Below are 14797 nucleotides of genomic sequence, written 5' to 3'. Positions count from 1 at the left end.
ACCAAGCTGACGTAACGCGAATATGGCATCCGTTGTACCTCGACCTGGCATAAACCCGAATTGGTTCTGTGATACCTCACTCTCTTCTCTTGTCCGTCTGTCTATCACCTTCTCCCAAATTTTCATAGTATGTGACAATAGTTTTATTCCTCGATAGTTGTTGCAATTCTGAATATCACCTTTATTTTTAAAAATAGGCACCAACGTACTAGTGCACCATTCATCAGGGATCGACTCTTCCTGCAACAACTTATCGAAGAATAAAATCAGCCACTTTATACCATCTTCTTTCAAAACCTTCCATACTTCAACGGGTATGCCATCAGGCCCCACTGCTTTTCCATTCTTCATATCTCGTACTGCAATTTTAACCTCATCCATACTGATCTCATTTACCATCGCCATGTTGACCGGTGTTGAACAGGCTTAAGAATGATGATTTTATTTATCATTTTTATGTATCAAATGAGTCAGGAACCGGGAGGGTGTCGAATGGTAAGGCTATAACTAGGTAGGTTTATATTCCATTTTCAGCATAGGTTTTTTAATATTAAATTCACACAAATATTGTTGATTTTAATGTATCTTTAACTGTTTATATAACTTTTGAATTGAAATCAATATATTGACCAGTATTTACGATCTACCGGCGAACTATTTAAACAACAGTAAGCAATCTACTTGCAAACTAAATTATTGTTTAAAATGATCTATTTGTATAGTAGAGTATAAACATTGCATACTCATGTTTTTGTTTCTAATTTATCTTCTAAAATCAATCAAGTATTGCATCATAACTAATCAGTTATGGTCCCGTACAACGGTCGCCCTACTTTATGGCTTCATTAAAACATATACTTCAATTTCGTGGCATCTCTCATCTCATTATTCAATGTCGGCACGCGAACCGCACCTTAGTTTCCTATACTTTGAACGTTAAACTATAATCTTTCCCACGTAAATTCTTCTTTTTATAGGATATTGAACTTTTTTTATATCATAGGGCGGCAAATGAGCGAGCGGCCACCTGAATCCGCCAAACTGGCGTATCATCCGCTGCCATTTGCCACATTGCCTGCACTTAAGGAACGGACGAGACGCACATAAAGAGATATTTCCCCTTCCTATGCGTCTCCTGCACCGTTAAATCCACGTTCCCTTCCCATCCCTTCCCTATAAGAAAAATGATGGGAAGGAAAAGTGACTAAAGTTGGGCCTCCGTTGGAATTACGTCACGTATTAATCGGAAATCAAAGATACGGAAGATTGTATCGGAAATCAGAAGATCACAAATCGGAAGATATTGTATTTCACTTTTGTCGGAGGTCGAATGTATTAGTTTGAGTACTCACGTATCGAGACGACCTGAATTATATTAAGACAAACATCGTGAATGCATCGGGCGTGATGTGCAAGATGATTCAAATGGTACATACTTACCCGTAGCCTTGTTGAAATTCTGCATACAATGTGTTATTACATATTAATTCAGTTTATTCGTAGAAACAATCCAGAAGCGGAGCAATAAAACTTTGAGTGATCGAATGACGAGCGTATAACGACACCTTATACTACACGATGAATATTAAATTATCATTTCAAATCCATCCGATAAAATATATTGATTTATGAACAAGAATAAAGACATTTTGGAATTCAATAAAGACATAGCTTAGGAAGTATAAATAATTTTTCAATAAAACGTAACATTATACATAAAATAACATAACATAACACAATAGAGACTAATTGTGGCAAACACATGGCACAATAGGCATCATCATCATCGTCAACTTGCCCTTTTCCCTTATGGAGTGTCGGCACAGTATGTGTTGCTCTTCCATACATCTCTATCAGCCGTCATATCTGAATCCACTCCTTACTTAAGCACATCCTCTTTCACACAATCCATCTATACTTTCTTCGGACTTCTTTTGTAGCCATCACAATAGGCAATGATACAAAATATTTTCAGTAAATACACGATCGAGTTGTAACTATATTTGTTTTTACGAGTGCATTTTGATATGCATTATTCAAGAAGTACAATTTATGATTTGTTACAAATATTTCAACTGGAACCCATGCTTATAAAAATCCAACACTATTTCACCGCTCATTTGTTAATCTTTAGGTATCGTAAATCATTACTAGCGATGGTGGTCGCCAGCGAGAGTTCAGGGAAAGTGGTTCCGTCGACAATTGCCACCTCATTTGTACCGTTATAGAATTGTAAAGCAGGTTTTAATAACAGTGCATGGTGTATTTCTCTGCGTATAGAACGTATATTCCAATAATCAATATAAAAAGTGGTAAGTAGTCGCAGGGAAACAGCTGTTGCGTAAATGCTAGGAAGTTCCACCTTCTTAGAGATTAACAAACAGTTAACATATTCATTGAAATTTAGTAAAGGTCCTTTTACATGTCCCCATTATTCTAATTTGTCTATTTATACTTGAGTCTTTCATTATAAAAATTATACGTCGCAAGGATTAAAATACAATTGGAAAACTTACATACTGTCTTAACACAACTATCAGTCTGGAAAGGATCCCAGGCATGTTTATATGTAAGCATTTATCTCTCCTTTTAAGATTTATTTCGAATAGAGTGCCGATAGTCTCGGAATACGAAGATATGTAAATAGAATAAATTCAAGAACTCCTCGGTATTCAAGAAGTAAACGTATTCCGTTACGTCTGGTCAGTATGAAAATGTATTCAGTCTCTAGACATAACTGGAACTAACTATTTTATTACATTAACTGTAACAATGTTTAACTGCTACTTATGTAGCTATATTTGAATGCGGAAATACTTTGGTATGAGGTTGGTTTGACAAATATATTAGTAACAAGGTCATTATAAGGTTGGTTAGGTATACATATACATTTTTAGATAAATGTTTGTTAGAAGATATCTCAAAAACGGCTCAACGGATTTCGATGACATTTGCCAGAGATGTAGAACACAAATTGTAAAGTTTTTTTTTAAAATTCCTCTTGGACAAAGTCAAAAAAGTTACTTGAATAAACGTAACAGTGATAAAACAGAACTTCCGTCCTTTACCGATTTGTTCACGTAAATGCTGATAATAATGGTTTTAGAGAAAATCGTGCATAATCATGTTCAGTCAAATCTTCCAAATAGTGTATTAGATTACGTAAAGTAATTTGTTTGTATTTGTTTAGAAGTTTCTTAGTTATACAACAGTCTGTCAATATTCGTGCAAACATAAAAGGAAAAGGCATTTTAATGGTATGCCGTCGACAATAATCTTTGACTTTTAAGTGACAGGACTAGCAATAAGTACTAAATCTACTATATTTTGTTTGAGTTTGAGTCAGTATGCGTCAGAGACGTGTCAGCATATTTCCTTGTGATTGTTATATTCACTAACCGCGAATAGTGTCAGATTTTTTTAATGCAACAGCGGCTCTGCCTAGTCCGTTTCTATATAGTCAAAGACGATTTATCGTTACCGTTGTCTCTGCTTCAATGGATCACAGATGCGCTCTTTTCACTTTTCTCAGTGAAACTATGAATTCACTTAAAAAGGAAACCGGTTATTTATATTTTGTGAGCTGTCGCATTAAAAAAAAAAAGTTTTTGTAGAGCTGTTACGCTAGTGTACCACGCTTACAGAAACGCAAATATTTCATCACTGTTGTACTTTTAATAAAAATAGTAAAATGTATGAAGTTATCAGTTCAAATATTTAAACTTCCTGTTTCTGAAATAGCGAAGGCGTTTTTATCTAATTTAATTTAGAATAATATAATGCCATTAATATTATTGCCAACAAAACCGCTTAAAAATGCTTATAAATTCCAACCTATACTAGAGTAGTAAAGTGTAATATATGCGAAAGTGGATGGATGTTACAGGTCTTCAAAAATGGCACATCGTAACTCGATAAAATTTCGCACGTATGTAGAGAGCATGGTCTGGAAGTTACCTTTTTTTATTCCTTGTTATTGAAAATGAGTGAAAATGTTACGTAAATGCGATCAATGGAGATAATATGCGCTTCAAAACCTCAAATTTAGTCAGAGTCGTAGATAATTACATCATGCAAGGTCATAATAGTGTTATATGCAATAGTTTGTATAATATTGTAAAGCAGACGGTGTTATGAATATTTAATCATATCAAACATTAGTTATGAGGAATTTACATAACCTCTAAAGCCAGTTAAGACAGTTTACGCAGAAATGCCGAAGATATTACGTATTAGTAGAAGTTTCGTACTAGTTCAGATAATAGCCGTAAATGAGTAGACTATATTTTTTACTTTTTTAAAATTCCATAAAGACCAAGTTGCGAGCAAAAGTATACACTATATTGTAGATTGTATAATATCATAATTTCGAAAGTGTGGATCGATGGATTTTTTTTTTGAATTTTATTGAAGGGGGCAAACGAGCAGCGGCAACACCGAGATGATCAACGACGCCCGTTTTGGATGAAATTGATGTTTGTTAGGGTTTGTGCCTAAACGGCTGAACGGATTTTGGTGAAATTACAGTACAAGTATTAAAAAAATACAAACATTACGATTTCTCCAGTTATATCACCCCTAACTTAAAATAGTCTCCGAGCCCATTAGGGGACGTATAGTGATGATTACATTGGCAGTATGGACTCATACTTAAAAATATAATGCACTTTTTAACAAAACTCCTCACGTAATGCACAAAACTGAAATGGTTTCGTACGTGTTTGTGCATTCGTCCGTAAATCCGATGAATGTTCGTGTTGCAGCAATGAAAGGGGCCGAGTGGTGGCGATTCCGTGAGAGCTTCGCTATATCGGACCGCACCACGCAACCGACTTCGCATCCGCTGATAACAATTGTCGAAAAACGTCATCAAGTGGGCAATTTATTAATAAAACTAGCTTTCGTTCGCGATTCCGTCCCCGTGTAATTAAAAAAAAAGTAAATAGCCTATGTGTTCTTCCAGATTATCTGCTACATCTATGTCAAATTTCATCGAGATCCGTTCAGCCGTTTAGACTACAAACTCTAACAAACATTCATCCATCCATATAAACTTTCGCATTTATAATGTTAGTAAGAAATAAGATAGTAGGGACTTGGGATAAATTATTATGAATTTTAATGTCAAGTCAAGAGTCTATGCGCTCTCAACTTTGTCTTTCCGATAAAACATCTACTTTTTAAGTAATTATTATGCTCTAATACATTTTTTAATAATATACGTTCAACACGAATTTGAGGCGAAAAAAATCCTGATATTGACTTAAGATTCTTATACAATTTACACTTATCTGTCCATAAAATACAAGAAAAATCGAAAAATATTCATGAGACAATTCCCTTAAAGTGCCAAGATGATGGTCACTGTAATACGTTTATCGCTTGCGCAACAACACTGGTTGAACAATTTCGGTGACTATAATTTAGGCGTGCTGAGAATGACTGACGGCAACCTTGACTTTCGTTAAGGCGTTCGACTCTCGCCTCTCGTAGAAAGTTAATGGATAAATCTCGATGTAAAACATTAAATTAATATTATTTCAGATAAGCTAACAATAATGGTAATATGTGAGTTGTACGATAAATACGAATGTTTGAATGTATAGATATTAATTAACCCACAACTCCAGAAAGACTGACATATCTGGGTGAATTTGAGACAGATATAATCTACAATAGAATAGCGCTGGGATTACTAAGAGCGTGCGCACACCTGAAACTAAAATATCGCATAACTATTTCGTCTCGTTTGTTTCCTACGAGCTTATATGGAGGTGCGCACAATATTCGATTTTTAGTTGTGCAACTAAACAGTTGAATTGGCCACAAAACAATTGACAATCAAACAACACATTTGAGGGAGACAGCTAGTATGCGATAATGCATAATACGAATGTAAAAAAATATAGTAATGTGAAATAAGCCTTTGAAATAAGCTTAACTCTATTGGGTCCATAGGATTCAAATTGACCGCATTAAGGTAATACAATCGTGGGAGAGTTTTGTATAATTTTATTAAGCTGCAAGCTATTAAACCGCTATGAAAACAACTTTCGCATTTATTCAATTGTGTGGTAATTATTGTTGTTAATTTTGAACGACAAGATAACGGTAAAGTTTCCGCACGTTTAATATTCTTAAATTCATTAAAACAATTTTATACGATCAAATGACGACTAATTTTGCGTTGACGAAACCTTGATATTTAACAGCGAAGAAATATAATTAAATACTCAATATGGTTGATGGTTTATTGGTTAAGTTGCAATCATTTAATTCGAAGGTTTGATCTTGAAATTAAATCATATCCTAATATTATAAATGTGAATGTTTAGATGGATGGATGTTTGTAAAATTTGTAGCCTAAACCGCTGAACGGATCTCAATGTAATTTGGCATAGATGTAGAGGATTAGTCAGGAAGAACACATAGGCTACTTTGTTTTGTTTTTAATACCACGCGGACGGAGTCGCGGGCGAATGCTAGTTATCAATAATATTTAAATCAAATTTTATAATGTTAAATTCATTATCGGTTTACGCGTGGAGCCTTTTTCGGGGAAAATCTTCTAATCTAAGGAAAAGAATTCCCTTAACATAAGTGTATTGATAATTTTTTCATTTTACAATAGCCATATTGATGTAAATACAGATATCTAATGTTCCAAAAATTGTGGTTACAGTAAAATTATACATACTAATTACGGATTTTTTTCTCAAATGGCGACAGCGCGTGAATTTGCTCGACTGCAACGGGTAATGTCCTGTTAACAGTTACTTACGGTACTAAATGGATTGCTCGACTCATATTGCGTTAATCCTTGATCGCGAATGCTCTCAATTTGTATGCGGGCATGCGTGAGAGCGAGCGTTGAAAGGATTCGAGACGAAAAAAATGTTGCCAACCAGTTTCAAGTCAATAAACAGAATACAGTTTAGTATTTTTATTGAAAAGACTGTATCATCTGATGCATTATTTTAGACTTTGTAAATCAATTTGCATACTTCGTTACATTATGTTATTACTATTTTGTATAAAAAGTAAATAAAAAGTGCATGAAGAAGAACAAATTTAACGTAAGTTTCAACTGTCTTTAAAGAACATTATTGTTAAGATGCTCCGTTGAATTGTACAATTAGTATTACACATGCTCAGTTTAACCTGCACAGTTCGACTGTTCAGTTAAAACTATTTAAAATAATAACAGGAACATTCAAATAAGTGACGTTTGCCAAATGACAAGGTCCAAAATTGAATAACCCAAACTACAATGTCATAACAGCAACGACTTTAATTCCAAGGTTACTTCGTATATCCAAATTAAGAAGTTGATGATCTTTAATGTATGGGAATTAATTCAAGTTTAAAGTAGGTCATTCTACCATCTTTAATTAATTTAAATATTTACTATCGAAATATATTTTTTTAAACGTATCGACCCTCATTTGTTCATAGTGATTTATGAGAAGGAATTAATTAATCAACATTCTACTAATTACCGAAACATATACATAATTTAAAGAGGAAAACATATTGTATAATCTCCGCCTTTGAAAATCGAAGCTTTCTTAACCTTATCATATAGGCCTCATCCGCCATATTTTTAATTCTTTAATTCATTCAGTTGAAAAAAAATTTGTCATTTCGATGGAATTGTATTGATGTAGCGGATAGTCTGGAAGAACAGGCCACAAACTTTTGTTTCTTTTTTAAAATCATACGCGGACGAAGTCGCACGCAAGCTAGTTAACATAAAAACATTACATTTGTTTTGAAGCTCCTAGTGTCTTGTCGATCCTTGACATTTATAGCTTCTTATTAATTTAGAGATGCTATACGTTTAGCAATAATACGTGACAATTCATCAAAACGTTCGATGGCCAATTGACGACAATTGATCTGAATCAGGACAAGGTTCTGGCTACCGTAAAAGTTCAAGTTCATACATCTATTTGGGTGCAATATTTATGACATTTTCATTATTATTGAGATGCTCTCACATTTACAGGCAATATCTTAATGTGAAGTGGAAGCGATTCCCTGTTTCATTTGATGAATGTCTTGCTAGAAGCCTAATTTTAATCAACTTTCCTTTCCACCCTTTGCTTAAGAGAAAAGGATGTGAAAGGAAAAGTGGATTAGACGGCGGAAGAGACGCATAGGAAATATCCGGTTTATGTGCGTCTCTTCTTCCTTCGATTAAGGGTAGGCAACGCATTTGCAATTACGGATGTCTAAGGGCAGAGGTGGCTTCCCCAATTCGGCGGATTCAGGCTTGCTCGTTTGCAACCTTAATATATATACAAAAAAAAACGTTTTTTTTTCGCTATTTCAACGATATCAAAAGGCCATTAATAACTAACAATTCATTTGTTACATAAACTTTGCCGACACACGCTACAGGGAACAAAGAATCAAAAATACGTTCCAATCTGATACCGTCATTAGCCCGCCTTTGTTTAACGTTACAAAAGTGTCTGCCGCCGCAATAGTGAATCTAATTAACAAATACCCGCCATATCTGAGATGGAAGGATTACTATATATTAGCGTAACACCTTGAAACATCTTCGTCTGCAATAGTTTTATAATAATTTCAACGCATATACGCAACTATGAACGTTCAAAAAGAGAACTAACGCAATTGTGGAAAACATATTCCTGTCTCTATCTCTACATTGGAAATGAGTGAGAAGACAAATTGTCTTCAATAGCCTTTTGCCCGAATAACAGGAGTGTACAATCAGCTCCATAAATATCTATGCTTTTAAAACTTGAATACGCCTTGGGTTAAAAATGGGTAACAGATTGGTCTGTAGACTTCCGTCTATGAATACATATTATTGGCGAATACATGCCTACATATTTTTGAAACTGAAGACGTGCATGTTTCAAGATTTGTAAATAAATCATGCATGTTTGCTGACTGTACATGAATACGTGGCAATGTAAAAGGTAAGACTTTTGAAGAACGACGTGACATTTAAAGAAATAACTAACTGTAATTTACTATATTGCAAAACATTTGCCAACAAATAATCCGCTATTTATGAATAAGCACAAGTACCGATGTCATAAAATCAGTCCGCATGGCCGCTCGTTACGGGATTTAGAGTTGCAGTGGCCAGTGGCCAGTCATGCAGTGGCCAGTAGTCGCCGGACGAATTGCAATTACGTACGTAATCTGCGACTGTCAGGGTCAACGGGGGAACGGCACAGACCTCTCTACATTTACAACACACAGGCACTATCTGCAATGACTCCAAGTGAAATTTTTAACTCTTTTACCTCATTTAATAGCTGGTGTATCATTGGAATAATAAGGATACGATCGTCAAAATGTTTTTTTTTATTAAAAAATGCAATATTTTAATAATGTTTATTGTCTGCTAAAATATCTTGAAGAAGCGCATTATTTGATTGCGAAATTCTTTCTTGTTTAAAACGGCTTGAATGCTGGTTACAGACGTGCGGTATCAATAAATTAGTCAGCTTTATGGTGAGTTAAAACTTGAAACAAAGCTATTTTTATGTTAATTTATGCCATAGCTTCATATACGTTTGCTTCGTTACTCGTTTCATTACGGTAATATTAAAAATGACAGCTCAGTTAATGTAAAGTTTATTTCATGGTCATTATTATGAATATAATAGAATGTACATTTTGGTGACATTTTTTTTGCTTAAACACAACTTTACCAGATTCTTGTTGATTATTTAACAAAACTAATTTTATAATAATATTATAAAGAGGGAAGATTAGTATTTAAAATGCAACAAGGTCGAAAATCACATAAACATACTCTAATTATAACTTACTAGCTTTCACTTGGGACTCCGTCTGCGTGGAATTAAAAAAAAAGTGAGTAACCTATGTGTTCTTTCAGACTATCCACTGCATCTATGCCAAATTTCATTGAGATCCCTTCAGCTGTTTATGCTATAAACTCTAACAAACTACCATCCATCTATCTAAGCTTTCGCATTTATAATATTAGCAAGTAAGAAATAAGAAGAAAGATGGTTTGTTGGTCGATGTTTGATCTAAGTGGGAAGGGAATTTAATTCTTTCAATGTATATGCGTGTCGTTTTCCTTTGAACTATCGTACGACCTGCGCATGCGCTGGTTTTGTGGCATTAATGTAGGAGTGAAATGGGTCAAAGTTGTGGCCCGTGAAAGTTTACAATAACCCTAGTAATGATAGATGCAAGAAGCACGTCCAATACAATCACAATTCAAACGTACTCAAGTTGTACTTGACGACATAATGTGTATCTTTTCATATGTCAGAGGAAACGTGTATGCAAATAAAACTTATGATACTGAATACAAAACGTTATTACTCGTACTATCCTTCGGCCGCGTCTTTACTTGGCTTAGGTGGAATCGTGGTCAAGCGCTGGTTTCTTTATGTTAATAAAAAAGTTCACTCGCACCATTACTAATGGTCGGTTTCCCAGCTGCAGTCAACCATTTGTTAATGTTATTGGTTCGCTAACTTCATAAAATGCGTTTCCGAAATACGGAAGATTTATTCAGTTAAAAACTGTTTTTCTTTTTCAATTCCACACGGACAGAGTCGCGGGCAACAGCTAGTAAAATCTAAATTCAACACTTCAATTTGAAACTTGTTCGAAGCCGAGAAGAATAACAAGAAAGCGTTCATTACTAAAAGTACAAGTAAATAGTAAAAATCATTACACGCACGTACTCTTTTATTTTTATAACACAAGTGTTTGTACATAAATGGTTAGTCTGGTCTAGAATCTAGGCAGTAATAGTCGAAGGTCAGGCGGCTAGAGAGTAAATTGGAGCCATTTTATAACGAACCCTGTAATAAAACGTTTGAAACGCTTTATTATAGGGTTCATTATAAAATTTAACGACCCGTTGACCAGCGAAGGGATCAATCGAAGCGTGTCTTTAAAATAAAAAGAGTCTTAATTACTACTATAGTCTAGACGTGTAATTTCTAAAGGTTTTGTTCGGAAAAAACGAGTATACAGCACTCAAGGCAATTTGAAACTTATGTCTTTACAATAAAGACGCTTTATGTTCTATTTTTAGATGGTTATTTAAACATTTTCTAGTTTATAAATAGAGTACAAGTTGATATGCAATACATTTGTACTGCATTCTCCAACATTTCAGAAATTTCTTTGCAGTTCAAGTTGAAACATTTGCATTTTTGTCATCTAGAAACAACTGAGACATGGAAACTAGAAATCATTGAATTAAATATTATCAGAAAGTGTATTTTAATAATCGCTAAAGAAATTAGCTAAAGCATGTGACAAGTAACACATACTTGCTACATATATTATAATAAAGTAATAAAAAAATTCAAACTGTTACTTTATGATGGCTAGTGGGTAGCAAAGAGCATGTTTGCACGTACTTAAAATCTGCCCTGCGAATGACATCTTGCAATATCCGAGCAACTATAAAGATTGGATAGTACTATACTTTTTAAAAGCGACAGTTATGTACATAGAACTATATAACATACGCAACGAAACCGCATAATGTAAGTGAACAACCGCAATAACGAGGAACCCCAAACACGCAAGGTTTTCGAAACACCTTTATTAGTGGGTCGCTTTGCGGCGTGGCGCGGCGTCGCGCTGCGTGTGGGGTAAATGGAGACGAGATGCCGTCATTTGTGCACCATTGTTACCCAATCGACTGTCAACGTAGATGTTTGTACGTACCTACTTGATTAAACACTACAGTAAGCAATTTTTAAACTTAACTAGGTTTAGCAAGCGACTTCATACACGGAATTAAAATAAGTAGCCTATGTTCTACATCTGAGCTAAATTTCATCGAGATACATTAAGCCTTTTTGGAGATATGTAGTAAAAAACATCCATTCATCCAAAACTTACAATGTGCAATAGTAAGTGTCAGTCTAACCAAATTGTAAATTGTCTGATAACAATCAAACGTATAAAATATGTCATGGAAATATCGAATTTTGTTCCCTTATTTGACAGTGACATCATTTTTAAGCTATCGGCCAGTGGTAGGACAGGCCCTAAACATGATTTTAATATTAAATACTTAGAGTTGATAGTATTGTTACATTCTAATTAACTTTAAAATCCTACTTCAGAATACAATCTAAGCTGGTACGTTAAATTTCGACGTGAATTAAAAAAAATAAATCAATCGCGTAGATTAGACATTTTATTTTATACGTAAAACCTTTGATTTTCCTTAATGTATAAATAATAGGCTCCTTAGACCTTAATGTCGAATTTATCACGAACTTCAAAGCCGCGCTCCTCAGCCCGTAACGATCGACCTTCGCCTCAAGTCGCATACAAACATGCTTTACGTAACCGAGGGACTCAATTTTTTTGTATAGAATGATAGACAAAACGTTTTATCTGAATGTTAGCAGTGGTATCTAAGCCTACAGTAACAATAGCTTTATAAGAAACTAGTTGTGGCTCGCAACTTCGTCCGTGTGAAATAATAAAAACGTATAACCTATGTTACTGATTGACAACGTAGCTTTTGGTAAAAGAAGTTTTGAAATCGGCCAAGTAGTTTTTGAGTTATTTAGATACATATAAAAATCTAAAAATACAAATCCTTCCAATTTTTAACATTAGTATGGATTATGTACACCGGTCTTCGCACGGATGTCTGCATATTATTCTACCATACCACATGCTTAAACCTTTTATTTCATTAAGGCGATGTTTAATGAAACAGAACATTTATGATATCGAAATAAATTCTTGAGTTAAAATGACGATGCATCATACGAAAACTTTTCATAAAGGCAAGTTTCTAACAATCGTATCCACGTGTTGGCATATCGTAATACAATCCAAGCGACGACCTTAATTTCATAATATGGATTATTATAATGGCAATGATGACATACGGTACAAAAGGTCATTGCGTTTTGTAATTGCTCCAGCAAATGTAACGTAGCAACGTTGCAAAATTTCAGCAAAACTTAACGCAGCAAGAATCTGTATTATGATATAACAATGATAAAATGATTCACGAAGAATAGAGACAGATATTTATTATCTGTGTTACATAAAATATGATCTCAATAGAACCTGTTTCGTGATAGCTACGTCTGGCGTTGTGTGTTATTGTACCATTGATTGCTTTAGACAGATAAAATTTATCGTTGTAAAGACTTTTGTATGAAATAGTATTGATTTAGTTTATTTCAATTTCTTACGCAATTAAAAGGAGCAGAATTCCTTAGAAAAATGTATAACAGATGAAGAAATGCTTAAACAAGAAGTTATTGGCAAAGACAAAATTGGATACCACTCAGAACGGTTGCTCAACAAAGAATCCCCAACTATCATGACGACATTCTGATTGTGGCCTATTAGCATACAAATGCTTTGCCTTCTCTCTTTACCATAATGTTTACTGCAAATCTTTTAAACCTTGTCACATTCCTTAACAGTTAGTAAAGGGGAAAAAACTTGTTTTCCAACTAAATTATAAATCGCAACTAAATATCAATGATTTTATGAAGGTTGTATGTTAATCATTCTAATTAGGTCTATGTAATTTCGCTTAAATCTGTTTTTGCCACGAAAACCTTCAGTTTGAATTTGAAAGTGCTTTTTACGATCGCTCCAATTACAAAGCTTTTAAAATCATCGCTCCTTTTTTGTTGTAATTGGATATCGTTAATGTTACAACATTCACTTACCTTTCAACGAGAGGCTGCACGTTGTCCAGGAACTCGAAACCAGCGTGTGTAGTGTAGGTTATAGTTTCATGGCACAGTATTATTCCATGGTCGGCGCGCACATAATTTTTCAACACCCAAAAGTCACCTCTTTGTATAGTTTGAGGAAGGAAATCTTTCTCGTTGCAGCCGAGGAGCGTCCGTAGCCGCGCTAGAGTCGCGTCAGTCAAGGCGTTCTCGTCGACAATATCGAGTATCGTTTCATTGGTCGTTTCTGGTTCTGATGGCACTATACTAAGTAGTTTTTTCTCTAATTCTGCAATCGATGCCGTGCTCGATGCCGTTTTATTGGTTGTCGCCATCGTTGAAGGCGTTTTTTGAGAAGTAGATTCTTCAATGTTTTTAACACTCGATTCGATTGGTCTAGTTTCCGTTTCATTCCGCACCTCGTCTCTGTTGAGGTATCGAAATTCTGCGGTCCTTTCGGAACCGTCGACTGTGATAGGTACCCATTCCACTCCGGGCGTACCATTGCCGGAGAGATGCAGCGCCGCGTACAAAAGCACGGCAATATTGATGACGATACTCACTCTAAAGATAAAGTTACGTCGGTTCCCCAACATTATTATAACAATTTAGGCACTTGCACTTAATATGTAACTAGTTGTTGTGCTACAACGTCCTCCGTCGTCCTCTAGGACGCAATTTCCTATAGGGTCCTGTACGTGTCAGCATCACAATTTATTTTGTCATCAGCGTGCGCGGTGAGGTGGACGCCACGCAGGCGCCTCGCGCTCCTTCTGCTTCTGTAACAAACAAACGTTGCACCTTACTAAACGAACACTTTAATTGTAATAATAAATCTAATTAAGAGAAACAACAATATAGAAAAATGCCTATGACGCCTTCACAGTGTCGTCTACTGTTCTGTGCAATTACATCGTCAACGTTTTAACTAATTTCTTTACCTAGCATTGAAGAATTTTCGCAATTTTAAAATAACCAAAAACTCTGTTAATGTCAAAAAAGTGTCAAAGATTTAAAAAATATATCTCGGATTGTAGCTGTCATCAAACATCTTCAAACTCCAACACAATATTTATTAACGTTGCTCAAAT

General features: G+C 34.8%; 1 protein-coding gene across 1 annotated transcript in view; it reads right to left on the bottom strand.

The window, feature by feature from the left end:
* The window catches only part of LOC106108020 (beta-1,4-glucuronyltransferase 1), a 57634-nt gene that overhangs the window by 12546 nt on the left and 30291 nt on the right, over positions 1-14797 (bottom strand). The window contains exon 2 of the mRNA XM_013289086.1: positions 13701-14485. Within this exon, the coding sequence (XP_013144540.1) occupies positions 13701-14302 (602 nt within the window). The 5' untranslated portion in view covers positions 14303-14485. The remainder of the gene's footprint in view (positions 1-13700; positions 14486-14797) is intronic.

Source organism: Papilio polytes, unplaced genomic scaffold (genome assembly GCF_000836215.1).
Source record: "Papilio polytes unplaced genomic scaffold, Ppol_1.0 DF821845.1, whole genome shotgun sequence".
NCBI classification, from domain to species: domain Eukaryota; kingdom Metazoa; phylum Arthropoda; class Insecta; order Lepidoptera; family Papilionidae; genus Papilio; species Papilio polytes.
This window is presented reverse-complemented; position numbering and strand designations above follow the sequence as displayed.